Source organism: Maniola jurtina, chromosome 19, assembly GCF_905333055.1.
Source record: "Maniola jurtina chromosome 19, ilManJurt1.1, whole genome shotgun sequence".
NCBI classification, from domain to species: domain Eukaryota; kingdom Metazoa; phylum Arthropoda; class Insecta; order Lepidoptera; family Nymphalidae; genus Maniola; species Maniola jurtina.
In genome coordinates this window covers 5437851-5456245 of record NC_060047.1, presented here as the reverse complement: position 1 = coordinate 5456245, position 18395 = coordinate 5437851, and the positions used below count along the sequence as shown (strand labels likewise).

Here is an 18395-nt window from a genome sequence, read left to right as displayed (position 1 = left end):
TACACACACACACACACACACACACACACACACACACACACACACACACACACACACACACACACACACATACAAACTTTCGCCTTTATAATATTAATGTGAAGTGTGATTGCGATGGCGTGCGCCACCGCTGAGGTGCCGCACACCAACGCAACGCATCGTATGGCTTCACTCGTGCCTCACTCTTACTCGACATCTCATTCTCAACCTTATTAAATGGATGGCATTATTGTTAAACACCGACTTAAAAATTAATTTTCTTAGTTGCAGCTCTGTTAAATTATCTAACTATACAATCGCTATACAAAACAAGACGGTACTTACCTCTGAATTCACATTTCTTTTCCTCTGAAACAGTAAACATTGAAATTAATGCATAAAGTTAAGGAAGTTTCCATTTTTTTTAAATTAGCTGACGCCCGCGACTTCATCCGCGTGGATTTAGTTTCAAAAAAATCCCTTGGGAACTCTTTGATTTTCCGGGATAAATGTAGCCTATGTTACTCTCCAGTCTTCATATCTTCATGTAAAAAATCTGATACATGGGAACTTTTGATTTTATCCAGGACGAAAGTAGCCTATTCGTAATAGGAATAGCCCGTTCCCGGGATGCAAGGTATTTCTGTACCTACCGATTTTCGTCAAAACATTTAAACGGATGATCCTTTATAAATCCCGTGGGATCGCCAAGATTTAGGAATGCAATTAACATATTATGTATGTTTACGTAATAATTTATTGCTAGGTATGGATTTACAAATTTTTTGAATTAAAACAGGTACCTACGCGAAGTAGTACAGCATTTTTGCGATTTGTCAATAGTAAATACCTTAACTAACATTTCCCTTTAAAAATGATATTCATGAAATTAATATAGCGTTAAGAACCTGTTAAATTTTCTACACAATCGTAATATAAAGGAAGGTAGGTATGTACTTACCTCCGAAACCCCACATTGCCTCTGAAACAGTGAACATTTAAATTAATTCATAAAAAATTGAGGAAGCTTCCTTGCGACTCGCCTGATATCGTCCGTGCACCTAGGGTAGAGTTTTCCATTGCTGCGCTTTCCGGTGCGAGGTCGCCTTTCAACACCTTGGAACCCTAACGTCTATCGGTTTTTCGAGCTTTGTGCCCTGCCCATTGCCACAGCTTCGCCACTCGCTGGGCTATATCGGTTACTCTGGTTCCTACGGATCTCCTCATTTCTGATTTGATCATATTATACATGTAACTCTAAGCATAGCTCTCGCCATAGCTCGCTGAGTGACTCTGAGCGTCTTATGAGGCCCATAGTTGGCGACCATGTCTTGATTCAAATCAATCAATTTATTCAATACGAGATGATGCCCGCAGCTTCGCCCGCGTGGATTAATAGGTTTTTAAAAATCACCATCATTTACATTTACAGCATCGGTGTTGAGGAGTTGAGTCCTCGAGGTCCGAAGAATTTATAACCGACAGTTTCTAAACCCCATCAGCTTTGGTGGTCAGGTCCCCTACAGCATCAGGATTAAAGAGTTGGAATCCAGGTATTTATGGAACAATGTAGCAAAATTTCTCTATCGATAAAAAAAAATTAGGTTCAGAAATCTCGGAGATATCGGTGTTCATAGGTAGAAAAACACAACTCCATTTTTGAAAGTCGGTTAAAAATTAGCATATGTTACTCCTTATATGTTAATAGTCTACTTGTTTGTGAAAGTCCCGTCAAAAAAGCTTCAGCCATTCCAAAGATTAGCCGGTTCAAACAGACAGACAAAACTTTTAAAAACGTGTGATTCAGTTATGGTAACACTTCAAATAACCATAATATGAGCTTAATATGAGGCAGTTATTTCGAAATTACAGACAGACACTTCTATTTTATTTATTAAGTAGTATAGATATAATAGATATAATTTTAATAAATAATTCCCTACCAAATAGGTTAACACTTACCACATGTTACGGCAAGTCCAAGGAATATCAAAAAGGTTTTCATTAAGGTTTCCATTATTACTAAGCGTTTGTCGCCTGCCTTTACTCAAAGTAATATAACTTACCTAAATAACTGTGAATATTTATATACCTATCTTCTACATACGCGACCACTTCAGCAATGCAGTTACCTCGTCTCGCGCTTCCCCGCACCGTACACCTTAAAGTAGCGTTAGCATGTAACGCTGCCAAGGCTGGTAAATGCAGACGTTGAAACTGGATGAAATAGTTTTTTTTTATTACCTAAGTAAATTCTGTTTTACGATTAGGTTCTGTAAAACATACAAGAAAATCAGCAGTCAGACTTTAAGAAAAGTGAGTAAATTTTTTAAATAGGTACATTCAGTAGCTGATACCTAAAAGTTGGCCCACGGCACAAGCTAGCAGATATGCGTATGTTCATAGTACACACTAACATTACTTCTATCCCACACATTTTGTTGCTCAGACAATAAGGAACGTCTGGCAGCAGTGGGATCTTGCTCTAGTATTATTATTCACTAACTAGCTGATGCCCGCGACTTCGTTCGCGTGGATGTAGTTTTTCAAAAATCCCGTGGGAACTCGTTGATTTTTCGGGGATAAAAAGTAGCCTATGTGCTAATCCAGAGTATAATCTATTTCCATTCTAAACAGCCCAATCCGTCCAGTAGTTTTTGCGTGAAGGAGTAACAAACACACACACACACACACACACACACACACACACACACACACACTTTCGCCTTTATAATATTAGTGTGATAACTAGAAATATAAAATATCATAAAGCAATCAAGTACTTAAATAAAATAAATATTTTTTGTCAACCATACGAGTTTTCAGTTTCGTGACGTCATTTTGTAACGGTTGCCGACTGCATTCTTGAAGTGGTCGTGTAGTAGGTACTCTTTTAAATATCACCACCCCCTATGGAAATTTTTGGTACCTACCTGCTTACAGCTTGTTTCATTGCCATTTTGCAAAGACAAATGTTTGAGCAGATGCTAGGTACAAGGCAGTGTCAACATGAAAAACGCAGCATCACTCTTCTATATGTAGCGTGATATTACTGTTTACCTACTCGTCAAAAATTATGCAAAGTTATTATTAAGCTTCCAGGTTTTCATGATATTTAGTTACCGCTTGAGACTTAGCTGATCTTACCTGCTGCTCGATTGCATGAAAACTGCACCTGCACTGTTGTGATTGGCTGAATTTATGGTATTCTTGTTGCAAAAATGTTATATTGTAGCCAATAGTAAGCGAGCAGCAAACAATCAAAGATGATTGGTTGCACTTGCGATCGTGACATTGTAGCTGTCATTCAACCGCAATCGAGCCGCTGGATACGGGACGACCTAAGTATGATGGAAACGCGCATCATACGAGTAATTAAAGATATGGAAGTTTATTGCGCTAAATCGGAAGCTTAGATGTATCTAATACTATACCTACTATAGATATGTATTCCTATAGTATAGGTATGTATAGTTTATATAATATAATTATATATGTACCTATAGCATTGTAGCTCTAGTTTTATGTTTACGTAATTTAATTATCACCACTACATTATTAGCTTACAAGTTCCACAATTTGACAATCAAAAAGTACACAATTTTACCTGATTTCAATTTTGAATTTTTTGAATTTTGATACTTGCTAATTTTACACTTTTCGACATTTCCGACAAAACAGTAATGATGCCAAAATATACTGAATCAGTATTAAATTAAATATATTTATATCTATTGGGTTTCGTATTCGAAGGGTCCTAGCAGGACCCTATTAAGTACAAAACATCCGCAGGCCTCCGCTATCCGACCGTCTTTCCGTCCATCCATCTGTCTGTCAGCGAGCTCCAGCCTCCATCACTCATCAATTTTCAAAGTGTATATTTCTATAGGTTTGGAGCGGACTACGAATAAGTCCCGTTTAAAATCCCAGTTTAGGAGAGGGCTATAGTGCTTCCACGATTTCGATTTCGTAATAAAAATAATATGTGACGCTCCGACAAAAGCAAATTCCGACCGTAAGATAGGTAGGTAGGTTTATCCTTATAATGTTTTTTCAGGTGTCATGACTTGCATATTTCATGAAAATATGCTAATTTCTACGTGGTAATAAGTAATAACATGGTAACAATAATAAGGCGTGGCTATTATTGTTACAGTAATAAAATAGTACGTAGCTGTAGGTAGGTTCATAAAGTATATCCATATTATGTAATATTTAAGTACCTACACTAATATTATAAGGAAGTAAAGTTTGATATAAAATTTGTTTATATGATTCTAGCTGTGTGAGCTGAGCTACCTTTCTGTTTATAATATTCATTTTTAGGGTTCCGCACCTCAAAAGGAAAAAAGGAACCCTTATAGGATCTCTTCGTGGTCTGTCTGTCTGTCGTGTCAGTCGATTCGGGGGATCAAAACCTACAGGGCACTTCCTGCTCAGGAAGAACTATCTTATAGCACAAGTGAAGAAACAATCCGAAAATCGTGAATTTAGGATTTTTGCTCCCGACTAAAATATTGGTTTACTTATTTAATATTTATTATTAGTTTACTAAATCACATCAAGATGGTGCTGCCCGTCGATACTTGCAATCTTTTACTGGATCAAAAATTTCATCCTTCGGGAGGAATTTCCAAAAATCCTTTCTAAGTGTAATATTAGTAGGTAGGTATATGTAATAAAAGGAACAATGAAGTCAAAATTTCAAATTTCTAACCCCAGCGGTTTAAGCTGTGCGTTGATGGAGCAGTCAATCAGTGAGCAGACTGAGGACACATTATGTAGGTATATTAGCAAGATGTCTTTGATGATGTCACCATATTCTAGGCTGATACGGGCATGGTTGTTTCGATGAGTGCCTGTGTCGTCGCCACTCAATGTTCACTATCAACCACATCACACATAAGGTAGGCACAACACACGCTCGAAGAGTGTCCTGCTTGGGATCTTCATTGTTGTGTCCTGGTCGGCCATATGGGGAATTTTTCCCCCGCCGACTGTGATAGCGCCTATGCTGGCTTGGAGAGTAGTGATCTCTAGAGTGACAGAGGGTTAAGAAAGAGCCAGCTAGCGAGTTTGAGAGCGAGCAAGTCCTGCTTGGAAACAGCCCACTACGCCCGGGCAGACTTTAACCACCGACCCGATCCGTCTGCCCAACAGTCCCGGGTCACTAGTGGCTAGAGCTAGTGCTGTAGCTGTTCACTTTTATATTTCATACCTAGACAACTATGGGAAGATGGCAGCTGGCTGCCAGCCATATCTCATAGCTTAGGAGCATAGTCAGCGAGCTATTTCCTCTGAGACGAACTCAAAAAGTTTTGCGCACTTGAGGGGCGCTGTGGATTGCCTTTTTTATTTTAGCTAATCTGCAGCAGTCTAATTACCAAGCATTCGTTCAAGAATTTTCATTCAAGAATTGGTTTTTTGCTGGAGTAAATCGTCACCACCACCAATCTACGTATTTTTCTAAAAGTACAACTATATCCTATAGCCCTAGTGTGGGAGCACAAAAAGTTAAGTTTTTTTTATTTAAAGACTAGCGCTTGTCTGCAGTCAGACTTGCTGACAAGTGGTGACGCAGTCTAGGAGTGCTCTAGCCTAGAAGATGAATCTTCACTCTTTACTATTAAAATTGGAGAGGAACACTGATGCCGGAAGGTGTATTCCGCGTTAATGAAATAGCGGGTAACTCATTCGTTTAATATTTATTGTGCGAATGTTTTGAAAGCTGTCTAAACATTTGCCGATCAAATAGTACCTAATTGCAAAAAAATATATTAGGCTGACGGTATTAGCAAATAAGATTAGCAAAAGGTATATAAACGCTCTAACCCAAATTAGTTCAGTCAGTCATCCAGAGTAAACCACTCATTACAATGAAGGGCTTACTGATATTCTTCGCTCTTGCGTTCGCCGTAGTCTGTGGTAAGTGTACCTTCCATCTAATGTCGATACCTGCCGTATACCAAAATTAATGATCTTTCAGGTAGGTATACTATATATTGTGTCCTAATATAAAATGTAAAAATATTTATCTGAGTTACAAAGGGCCAAAGTGATATTTTTTCCTCGAGGGCGTTATCTTGAATTCAGAGCGCGGCGTAGCAAGGTATTCAATATATACCTACGTAGGTACTACGCCGCACGAGAACATACTTGTGTAAGGCTTCAAAGTTGTTATTTTGCCGCGAGATTCTGACGCGGTATTGAATCCCAAGCTAGCGAAGGATTCTAAAGTTTTTAAAGATGTAAAGCAAGTGGTTCAAATTTAGTGTAAGTCGTCATTGCTTGGTACCTAAAATATTAATTCACCAGCAAAGATCAGTACCTTACAGCATTAGGATTGAGAAGTTGGGATCCGAAATCCAATGATGTAGTCTATGCTTGGTACCTAAAATAATATTCCACCATCGCAGTTACTGAATCACTATAGTTTAGGAGTGCTATACCCTGCATTATCAGGGTTGAGGATTCGGGACTTCATCCATCATGAAATCGCTGCTTGAGGCCTACAATATAAGTTCATTATGTCCACTTCATGAACATTTATAATTTAGGCGGGCAGTAACTCTGCAGCATTACGATTAAGGAGTTGGGTCCAAAATAAATTATGGGACCACTAAGGAAACCTTTACTGTACCTAGATCAAAAAAAAATCAAATCGGTTCAGAAACCTCGAATAAATCAATCGATGTACCTACATACAAAAACAAAACGGGCCGAATTGAGAACCACCACCTTATTGAAGCGGCCACCTTATTAAATATGCCTGTGTACGGAACCCTCGGTGCGCGAGTCTGACTCGCACTTGGCCGGTTTTATTATATAAATACTTATTATGTTTGTTGTTTCAGTATCAGCTGATTGGAAGCCTGGATTAAAAGGTATGTTTAGATGTAAGATTTCTTTGTATCCCACATTTCTCTGCGACCAACTTGCACTGATCCATAGCAAGTTTCCAATAAACGAATCTAACTTTGTAGTACCTAGAAGCTGATCCAGACTGCCTCGAGAACATCTAAAAAGTCAAGAGAACGCGAATGTGGATGGTATTCTCGCCTGTTCTCACCTATTCATGATTTGCAGGGAGTTTTAATTAAGTCTGAGAATATACTTACATATAAAAAATACATAATAACTATAGGTACTAAGTAGGTAATATTAAACAATAGACATATCAATTTTTTTATAAGCGTTATGCTTGGAGAGGATATGGAAATTCCACTCGTTTGGTGGAATTTGAATCTCAAGTACCTATATTTCTGTTTACGATCCAGGCTTTTACTTTGTGTTACAGTGAAATTCGACGCTGCTTTGCTCCCCTGGTCCGGGAAGGACTGCTTCTACGATGTTCCACGCACCACAAGCGACGCTATTGAGCAGGGCTGGGTACTCATAGAGCGGCCGGAAGGTCCGCGCCCCACTCTAGTGCTCTTTTGCCCAGCGGACCCCCATCTGTGCGCCTTCTACGATGATGAAACCAGTCATGTAGCTGGTTTGCAAATCTGTGTAAGTCTTATAAAAGCATTTCTCTCTTTTTTAGTAAGTATAATATTATGTTTTTATATTTATAATATTAACAAGATCAAGTAGAAAACTAAAACCCGACTGCGATCGTCTTAATAAACCCTGAAATATTAGGGTAAAATTGTTTTTCTGTCCCTTGGTATATTTTAATGTTGTTATATATTTATATTCATGAGCTCAGACTTTTCTCCTCTTTCATTTGACATCCCATTCGATATAGCAAAAAAAATTTTGGAGACCTCCACTTTTTTGATCTAACATCCGTAGGTCAATTTTTTTCACCTGGACCTTTACAACGAATCAATTGACACCTCATTCATCAAAATTAGTCTAGTACATAGTTTAGGCACTACAGTGGAACACACAGAATCTGGATACAAACATACATAGACTGCTAAAATCATAACCCTTCCTTTTAGCTTTGCCGCAGTCGGGTAAAAAGTAAACTGTAACATTTAATATAACTTATCTACCTACCTTCATTAAATTTTCATTTCCCTCCTATTAGGAGGGGAAAAAATTGGGAGGTAGGCAGGTACCTACACTTCTAGTGCTTCTAGTGCAATTCAACACTGGTTTCCATATCTTTCAGTAAATTTCACGCGTAAGGTTTAAATATAAAAATAGATTCTCATATAACACATTAAAGGTACCTACTACCTACCTAATTATATGTTCGGAATGGGTAGTCTAGGCTCTCCTTGCGAAATCGGGGCGGGTCAATATATAGATACATAAATGTCCTTAGGACGTAGGGGATTTATCATTAAAATAACCTCGGTGGCAACCTCATTCTCAGACTGCAAAATTAGTTCATTTGGGGGATATTTCCCATCTTAATATATCCTTTCTTTCCTCGCAGATCCCCGAAAAAGAATTCACAGACGCAACTTTCGACTGGGTCATTCAGGGATTTACGAAATGGACCACTACTGTACAAGGAGAGCCAACTGAATATCAGTGTATTGGACAATACTTCGTTTCTGACGGTTAGTACAAAAATAGCTAGCTACTAAAGACGGGCGTAGGCTCGGAGCGTTTTGGAGGTTGAAACCCCTCCCCCGAAATAATAGTTATCCATACTTTTAATATTATAAATGCGCAAGTGTGTCTGTCTGGCTGTCTGTGTGCTACTTTTTCACGGCCCAACCGCTGAACCGATTTTAATGAATGGTACAGACTTGGAATACATCTCGGGGAAGGACATACCTAGGCTACTTTTTATCCCGGAAAATCAAATAGTTCCTACGGGATTTAAAGAAACCGAAATCCACGCGGGCAAAGACGCGGCTTCTAGTTTACAATATTATAGTAAGTAGGTAGGTACTTAATTAAAATTTTAACGTCTATCAACTCATATTGTACAGAATCTAAATGTTATGAGTTAGGGTCTAGGTGCTATTAAACCTAGCCCTAGCCTCTAGGCTCTAGGGTATAGGATTTAATAAAGAGTAGGTATAGGTAAATATAATTATAATAGACACAGTTTGAAGAGAGGCGACCAACTATGTAATTCCTTTCAATAAGGACGCGAGGGCGAGTCATGGCGAAGTCCTACGTTTAGTGAACATAGGTATCTAGGTAGGTATTGGGATCGTTCTGCTCTTACCTAGTCTGCGAAACAAAAGGTGTCTGAACGAAAAAATGCAATGTGCGACCGACTGTGCAAAATGACTGTAAAGCGGAATTTAGACTACGACATTAGTGGCACGAAACTAGTTTCATTATCAATTACACGTGTAAACTGTAAACGGTTAATTTCGTAATACATCTAATTTCATTGTGCGTTTGCACGTGCAATTGATGATGGAATCAATGTCGTGAATCTAATTTCGTGCCACTAATTTCGTATTGTAAATTCCGCTTTAAAAAAATTATGCAACACATCCGAAGCAATGAAACTATGTATTACACTACCTTTCATTTTACCAAACGTAATTTTATAAAGCTGTGTAGGTACAATAGTGTCACCGTCGTATCGTGTATCTCAAAGCTTACCTCCTTTTGCAGAGTACATGCAGAAAACCCCAGAACAGCGTCTCGCTAGTCGTACTCAAGACAAGATCCTACAAGAAGATAAGATATGGTTGACCGGCTTCAATGGGAATTTGGATGAATGGTCCGACAAGACGACAGATCTCGAAAACTCTATCTGGACCAAGCAAGCCTGTATTCCTTGGATGGGTATGTTATTTCAAACTTTTCATTCAGTTCAGTGTCGTATTTGTTAAGACAAGAAAATCAAAACCTACAGGGACTTCCCGTTGACCTAGAATCATGAAATTTGACAGATAGGTAGGTCTTAGAGCTACAACGCACTGGCGGCTAGCCGGAATACGGCGCGCCGTTGTAGCTCTTACTGTGTATACTATTTCGGAATCATTAATGCCCGCCGGATTTAATTCGTTTCTTTATTGGCACGCATTATTATAACATCTCTCTGACCACAAATAATACCTAGTTAAATAATGAATTCACTGTTTTGCGCAGGTCAACACTATTATTACAACATGAGCTCAACCACTCTCTGCGAGGCTGACCAACTATATCCTTGGTTCCCACTGGTGGACTCTGGTAACATCGTGGCGACCGGCTTCATTGTCTTCGGAAAATTTCCTATTAAAGAAAACGTACGGGATTGGTTCGAAAGACCTCCAAAACTGGCTGTTATGGTAGGTAAAACTTCACTTTGCGAGTTAGAAGAGAAACTAGCTAGATGGATCTCTCCCTATGTATGGATGTATAATATTATTGTCTAGGACCTAGGGTGACGACGATTGACACATCGAGCATTGTACTAGTTTCCCGGTCTCTGAAGGAACAACTATAATGATAGAGTCCTTTCATTCCCTCGTGATGGTACTTAGGGCTGCAGATGTTTTCCATGTCTTATCTGTCTTTGGCTACTGCCTTGACATGGTTCCATTCTTTTACGGTCTGCTTCAATGCAGGCTGCATTGAAGCAGACCTCCAGGTGAAAGAAAGACCATAGCATAGGTAAATCGAAGGTTAATGATGTATACCTACATCAATCACTTTATTTTTACCAATAACATTCGTAGCCGGTAATATTGATGCAAAGTCCGCTCCAGTTTATAAACTAGGTAGATGTCTTCCAACGCAAAAGAGCTTTAGGGAAATTACGTTTCCCTGTCATATTCCCCCCTCCAATTGGCTTCTTAGTATGGATTGATTGGGCATCGGTCCGACATCTCTACAATACCGGCTAAGTTTCCACCGAATCGATGGCTTTCTCATAATCCACAACCATTAACAGCGAATTGTAACATTTGACATATTATTCTATTTCACATATTATATATAGATATACCTAACATTTCACATATTGTTATATTTCAAATATTATTGATCTCTTTTTTAGGCTTCCGTACCTCAAAAGGAAAAACGGAACCCTTATGGGACCACTTTGTTATCTGTCTGTTTGTCTGTCGTGTCTGTCAAGAAAACCTATAGAATATTACCGTGGTATTACCTGTTGACCTGGCGCAGTCCGTCTTCTTCTTCAACTTGCAGTGTTCTACATAAAAGGGTTTTAGGAATATCTTGCACGATGGTACGGAATCCTTCATATGCGAGTCCGACTCGAACTTGACCGGGTTTCTCAATGTAGTTTACTCTGCTACAATTAACAAATCAACCAATTCAAAAGGAGAAAATATAAAAAGTTAATGAAAACTATACTATTACAGGGTATCGTGCCTAGAGGTCCGACTTGTCTCTACGACCTCGCCGGAAGCGTCGGTTTGCTAACCATGCACGTCTACTATGTCGATAAGCCCTGGACTATCCTATGTCCTCTCTTCGGGTGATCATTATGATTGGTTATTTACAAAAATGTTAACTAATATGTTACTGTTACTATTATTGTTGAAACAGTCGTTTAGATGTGGTAAATAGCGAATAAATCAAAACTAGTTGCTTAGAAATCAGTCGCACATCGTAACTTTCAAAGCACTAAACTATATTTTGCAAAAAAAATACTACGTTTAAGATCGCCTGTTAAATAAAGAATCTATTAAAAATAATGTATTTTATTTAATTCCTATAGCATGAAAACTTTTTTAACCGACTTCCAAAAAGGACGTGGTTCTCAATTCTCAAGAGGGAATTAATATTGTAAGTAACAAGCAACGACTTCATGCTTGTACTCCAAGCTCCAACTCCTCAACCCTGATGATGCAGGATACAGCACTCCTATTATCATTCAGGAATTGCGGATGGCGCAATATTATTTTAGGTACCAAGCATAGACGCATAGAGTAGGTAGGTACATCATTGAACTTCAGATCCCAACTCCGCAATCCTGATGCTGCAAGGTATTGAACTCCTAAGCTGTGGGGATTCGGAATTTCTGATGGTGAATTGATATGTTGCATATCAAACACCGTCTTCATCATTACACTCCAACTCCTCAAACTTGATGATGCAGGGTACAGACTCCTAAAAACCACAGAGATTCAGGAACTGTTCCTGGAGAAATAATTATTGTAAATGCCGAACATAGATATTGTTATCGAATTCCAAGTTCTAGCTCTTCAATCCTGATGCTGCAAGGTACTGAACTCCTAAGCAGTGAGGATTTGGAAAGTTTTGCTGGTGAATTAATATGTTAGATACAAAGCACTGACTACTTACACTAAAAAGCTTAAAATAAAAATGAAATATTAAAAAAACTGACTTCCAAACCCACTTCAAAGTAATAAATATTTTATGTTTCTACATGTGTATGTATTGTATGAAGTCCGGCGAGCAAAATAAAAGAAACTTAAAATCTAAACGTGAAGCTCGCCCGACTTCAACATAACATACACGTGTAGAAACAAAAATAATTTTTTACTTTGTAATGGTTTTGGAAGTCCGTTTTTTAAATGATTTCATTTTTTTTCATTTTAAATGCTAACAAAATTTGAAGTCAATTGGACTGGTCGGGACTCGGGAAGTACCTAGATGAGAAAGCACCCTCAGAAAGACCTATCTCCAGCAGTGGGCATAAGTAGGCTGATGATATAAATAAATGCTATATGCGTTTAAAACCATGGATTTTATTAATTAGCATTTACAGGAGTTTTAAAGGAACGCTTTTTAATTTTTTGCTGGCGGCGTTTCAGATGCCTCTGCAAACGGCCGGTTCCTTGTTTCTTCAGCTCTTCATACTGCTTCACGAGAGACTCGACACGTACCTCCGCTGAAACGGAAATAAAAGCAGAGTTTAAAAAAAGTCAAGTGCAAATCAGACTCCCACACAGAGTTCCTACCATTGCACAAGAAATTTTTGACAATTCAAAAGCACTTGTAAAAAGTTTATTTGAATAAAAATCTATTCTATTCTATTCTAAAATAACACCTATTAATTCTGATACTTAAAATATTGAAATTTTTATTATTTATTGTTATAGCTGCAATAAGAAATACACATTCACTCGAGCACAGGCATTTTATCTCGCATCCTATAGCGGAAGGATGGTACAGCGTAGTAAAAATATTCTGTCCATGTGTGCATTTAAATGGTATGTAAATGGAAGGAGCATAACATATATCATAAATCTAATATAAATATATCATAACTGGCATAATTAAGTTGTCTTACATGGAATAAAATAGATTCGATTTCAGTCAATTACAACAAAATTGCAATGATAACAATGACTGCTTATGTAACTTACATTTATTTTTGAAATGAGGCTGTTTCCCCTCTCTGAACTCTGTTTCAACTTCATTCTTTTGCATGTGTCTTTTCTCCCTTTCTAACTTCTGCCTTTTAACATCCTTTTGTTGTTCATTGAGCCGCTGCAGTAAGCGACGCAGACTCTGCTCCTTCTCAGGATCTGTCGTCTGTTTCAACTCACTTTTTATGGCTTTGATGTCATTTATGCGGACATTGGCTAGAAAATTGTAGTTCTCAGCAAATTCTTTCTTATCGAAAGTACCACAAAGTGGATCAAATCTGTGGATGAACAGATATTTAAATGAAGAAAAGTTTTGAGCATAAACAACAAGTTACTGGTTAATTCAGATAATCATTGTATGGTGAGATATTATGCAGTCTATAATAAACCACACTATCTGAAAGGGGTATAGGTTATTGACCCATTACAGGCATAACACATAGAGTAGGTTCCTGCAGTAGTGAAGTAATGTGGGTGAGATCAGGATGTGATAACATAACACAAGAGCTCAGTGATTGGTCTACTTGTGATAAGGTCTCACCCCTCTTACACCGATTTACTACCACAGGAGCCTACTTAGTTATATCACAGGTTATATGCTATACTTAAAGAACTGAATGAAATACCTGCAGCTTTTAAATACAAATGATTACAATGAATGAATGAATATACAATGAATACTATTTCTAGATTATTTTATTGTAGTGAAAGATTTGAACCTTGGATCTCTAATCTCTTGTTTCTTTAAAGGTACAGAAACATTTTGAAACATTGGCACAGGTTTTTTAGAGCTCATTTCTCGAGGTCTGTTTTTATTTTCTCTCTTGAATGTTTTTGCCTCATGACTCCCAGCTTGTTTCTTACCAAAAATAACTTCTTTGTACACTTTTGCGCCAATTTTCTCTTTAAGTTTCTGAAGATCTTCGAAGGATAAACTTGATAACTCATTCCTGATAGCCACCTTAAAGAAGAGGCAAAGATATAAAGCACAGAATTAGGGCTGGAGGGCTAAGATTTATTGTCTAAAGTGGAGAGAGTAACACAAGTTGTTATGCGACACTCTAATAAGCATAGGATTGTAAAATACATCTAAGAGCAGACTTGGGGACTAGGGACTACACCGCCAATCCGAACTCAGAAGTAGCAAAGGCCCTCGTGTACTTAAATATATTTTTAAGGGACTTACTCTTTCATTATCTTGTTCTAAGTCTGAATTGTTTATATTTTCATGCATCTTAGACATTTTTCCAAATATTTTGAAACTTTTAAAATATACCAATCAAATGAAAGAAACTAGTTTTATGGTTATTTTGGAAAGTTTTGGAAATTGGAAAAACATATAAAATGATATAAAATTAAATGTAAAGTGTAAACCAATTTAAACCAAAGAGTTTTTTTTTTGTCTCTCGTCTGGCTTTACAAAGATTAGCCAATGTCAAGCTTGTAGTTATTTGTAACAAGTTAGTTAAATTATACAAGTATGGACCCCGTCCGTGCCGGCACTCGCCGACACACGCACGGCACCCCTTTATATCAGCGCTTTCCAGTCAGTTAAAACAAAAAAAAAAAACACTCCAAAAAGGCAGAGCCAGAGAGCACGCCCGCCAGCCAACACCAACACAGACGAAGTCCACCAAAGAGTATATAATAAACTAAAAACTACAGTCACACCACAGAGTACTTTTTACATGTACAGGAAAACACACAGTACGACAAGGATCTTTAGGCGCGTTGCCAAAATCATATGCACATAGGCCAAAATCGAAACCAAAGAGTTCGTAAATATTACATTTTATCGGAACCAGTGTATTACATGGTATTACTTTACTCTATGATTGGAACCACATCGGAATCGGTGGGCATGCGATTAGGTATATTTACGGTATTTTCTATCCGTCACATATATTATAATAGATCCGTCACGTAATTTCTGTCACAAGAAATCCAAAAAAATGTTTCAAACCGATAAAATTGAAATATGAATCGTGAACTAAAATGGATTTAGGAGAAGCTATAACTATTACTAAAATAAATACACCATCTGGACCGATTTACTTAATGATTGGATGGCAAACAAAATCTTTTGAGACTTATATTTACCATGAAGAAAATGTTTGGAAAGGAAGGTTTTCATCCAACCGCCTAACGGGTTTCAGTAGAAATTTACAGTTAACTGAATCAGATTATTTTGCTAAGCTCAAGCAATGCCTGTCATCTCAGAAACAAGATTACATTTATGAGTTGAAAAGTGGTTTCTTTTACTGGAAACGAATTTTAAAAAACTCAATTATCATTGAAGGTTTCTTGCCTGTTGAACTCGAGCTATCCCCTAGTATTTCTCGGTCTGATCTAATTGAAGTTTTACTTGCATTAAACAGGCATTTAAGTGAAAAATTAAGTACCTATAAATTAAAACTCAAAAATATTAAAACTGAATATTCAAAGTGCTTGAAAGATACACAAGAGTTTTTACATTTGAAAAACGGTATGGAAAAGGCATTATGTAATAAATTTTTAAACTTACTTAATATGAAGAAAAATGAAATTATTTTGGATGAATATAAAATTCATAAAAAATAAAAATGAAAAATAGATTCCAATGAATTGAAAACATCCTCCTTTTTCTTTTGTGAAGTCGGTTAAAAAAGGGACTTCCTTCCGACTCTGTGATGTTTGCCGATGCTTTTTTTATTTATTTTACGGCCCTGGATATCACTTGCCGATGCTTGCTGTAATATTATCAAAGAGTAAGTACCTATGTAATCATACGTTTTTGACAACCACGAGACAAGCATGTGCTCCGCTGGGCTGGCGCCTGGCAATAATTTGAAAAAAAAAATACCAATGCACTCTGTGGCAGTATTGATCATGTGACACCCATGATGTGACATATATTTGACAATTGACAACGACAACCACAGACCAATAGGATAATAACATGACCACAACTGACAAAACAAAAACAAAAAATGTGTCAAAACTCAAAACCAACTCAAAAGTCAGAACATTCTTTAATCTTTTCACAATAATATAAGAAAAATTAAATGATCATAATATAATGTACTGTGTGATGATAAGCTACAGAACGTAATCATTTAATCAGTATATTAGTATCAGAACTGCGAACAAGGTTTCTCTATTGAGTCAGTAGATCTGGAGATCAACTGGAGATTTTTATTAGCATTTTCTAAACAGGTCAAATCATAGGTCAAATGGATCAGGACTCGGTATCCGACAATTTTTTGGTAAAGTTTGATATCAAAGGGAAACCTGTTTATGCGATAATATTATGGCAAAACACCAAAGACCATCTATTTCATATACAAGTATTTGGAGAAGAACAGAGTTGGTCTGGTGATTTTTCATATGAAAAGTGTACAACATTTGCAGAGAATTTTGATGAAGATCTCGAACAATATAAAAATAATGTAAAGGACGCGTTAAAAATGGAAAACAGTATGTATACTTTTGACTTTACATACGTTGAGAGTGATAGCAACGTTGCAAAATTTTATTGGAAAAGGAGATTTAAAGATTCTACAGCAACTTTAGTTCATGGGTTTGTATCTGTAACAAAAGATGAAGATGCTGGGACTAAAAACGACATAATAGATTTCCTATTAGAACAAAATAAATATCTCAATAGTGCTCTAGAAGATTATAAGAATAAGACTGAAATATTAAAAACTGACTTAGAAAACTGGAAAAGTGAGTTTGAAAAATTTACAGTAACAAAAAATTCTTTAGAAACAACTTTATATGGAAAATTTGTGCAACTTTTGAACTCTAAGAAAAGGAGAATTCAAGAGCTTGAAGAATTTTTAAATAATTTATGAAAGCAAAAATATGGTTACAGAATTGGTGTGACTTGTTCATAGTATTAGCTCATGCATATCTCTTAATTTACTTAATGCAGTTTTAAATATTCTATCAAGTTTGTAGGGTCTTATTGTTGTTGAGTTCTAATTGGCATTCAGTTTTGATATATCATTGGTTTACTGCAAGAACTCATTCATTCCAGAAAATCATCTACTTAAAATTTACAAGAACTATGAACCAAGCCTATACATATACTATAGAACAAGAAAATTATTTTTGCAATTAATGAGTTCTTGTAGTAGGCTAAGATATTAGCTATTATAAACTAAGGCTTATAGTCCGATGAGAGATACAAAATGTTGTTAACTGTTACACAAATGATTGAACACAACTTTTTCTTCTGTCTGCTATTTGTTTTCTTTTGTTTTGCCAATGAAATCAAGGATGTTTAATGTAATCTTATATTGCTTATACATTTGTTATTATTAATTGATTGCTGCAGTATTTAATATATTTTTTCCAAACGCTAAGCAGTAGAAAGCTCTTGTATATAATATATTTAATTTCAGCAATAAGAATTATAATATTTTATTATGAATTTCTATGCTTCTGTGTTGATATATTATTTTTTACGCGAAATGTCTGAAAACTAGGAATGTACCTATGTAATGTGAAGACAATTTAGGAAATGTGTACACTGTACCTACTTACAGTCAACACGCACACATTTCCTGTTGATTTTAAAAATGAATAATTAGATATATTTCCTAGGAATTCTATACTTACAATGATTTCTGGAAACATCCATTAATTTTTATCTGGATGACAAAACATAAAAATCATGAAGCCAGTGCTGTTTGTACATATTACAAACTTGATTACAAATGGATTACAATATAATAATCTTATGAAAACAGACCTATGATTTTTTATTTAATTCAATTCCCCAGAAAGCATTCAGAAATAATCAAATGTTTAAAAAAATTATGTGAGGCAACAAAAGTGAAGATGAGGTAAGTTTCTTTTCAATGCATTGATGATTTAGTTACCATCTGTCAATGGAATAAATCATTAATGTAGTATATTCCTTGTAAAACTATTGTGCATAACAGAGTATTTAGGCTCCTGCAGTAGTGGCTGACGCCTGCGACTTCGTCCGCGTGAAAAAATCCCGTAGGAACTCTGATTTTCCGGGATAAAAAGTAGCATATGTGTTCAGTAGTATGTGTATCCGGGGTATTGTCTATCTCCAATCCGAATTTCGGCCAAATCCGTTTAGTAAGTAGTTTTTGCGTAAACTTTCACCTTTATAATATTGGTGTGATTGCAAGCACACCGTCTTGAGATGGCGCAAGAGTGGAAAGGAGATAAGAAAGAAACAAC

The 18395-nt window shown here is 36.7% G+C and overlaps 4 protein-coding genes and 2 long non-coding RNA genes across 6 annotated transcripts; 4 read left to right on the top strand and 2 right to left on the bottom strand.

Moving 5' to 3' along the window:
- Positions 1-200: 200 nt before the first annotated feature.
- Positions 201-2054, bottom strand: LOC123875001. The gene is made up of 3 exons (XR_006798054.1): positions 1942-2054; positions 941-961; positions 201-348 (listed from the first exon to the last, which is right to left on the bottom strand). It is a non-coding gene; the product is annotated as an uncharacterized LOC123875001 (long non-coding RNA).
- Positions 2055-5722: 3668 nt separating this feature from the next.
- On the top strand, positions 5723-11543 carry LOC123874993. The gene is made up of 7 exons (XM_045920608.1): positions 5723-5904; positions 6834-6863; positions 7277-7488; positions 8369-8495; positions 9517-9690; positions 9997-10178; positions 11217-11543. Exons 1-7 carry the CDS (start codon positions 5856-5858, stop codon positions 11334-11336), a joined length of 894 nt encoding a protein of 297 aa, XP_045776564.1. The 5' UTR covers positions 5723-5855; the 3' UTR covers positions 11337-11543.
- A 252-nt stretch (positions 11544-11795) lies between these two features.
- On the top strand, positions 11796-12178 carry LOC123875000. The gene is made up of 2 exons (XR_006798053.1): positions 11796-11843; positions 12082-12178. It is a non-coding gene; the product is annotated as an uncharacterized LOC123875000 (long non-coding RNA).
- A 371-nt stretch (positions 12179-12549) lies between these two features.
- LOC123874995 (ribosomal RNA processing protein 36 homolog) lies at positions 12550-14586 on the bottom strand. The gene is made up of 4 exons (XM_045920610.1): positions 14380-14586; positions 13913-14154; positions 13191-13471; positions 12550-12712 (listed from the first exon to the last, which is right to left on the bottom strand). The coding sequence occupies exons 1-4, from the start codon at positions 14434-14436 to the stop codon at positions 12573-12575; spliced, it is 720 nt and encodes a 239-aa protein (XP_045776566.1). The 5' UTR covers positions 14437-14586; the 3' UTR covers positions 12550-12572.
- A 495-nt stretch (positions 14587-15081) lies between these two features.
- Positions 15082-15975, top strand: LOC123874998. Its single transcript, XM_045920614.1, has one exon. It carries the CDS (start codon positions 15189-15191, stop codon positions 15771-15773), a length of 585 nt encoding a protein of 194 aa, XP_045776570.1. The 5' UTR covers positions 15082-15188; the 3' UTR covers positions 15774-15975.
- A 192-nt stretch (positions 15976-16167) lies between these two features.
- LOC123874996 lies at positions 16168-17930 on the top strand. The gene has a single exon (XM_045920611.1). The coding sequence runs from the start codon at positions 16406-16408 to the stop codon at positions 17027-17029; it is 624 nt and encodes a 207-aa protein (XP_045776567.1). The 5' UTR covers positions 16168-16405; the 3' UTR covers positions 17030-17930.
- Positions 17931-18395: the final 465 nt, after the last annotated feature.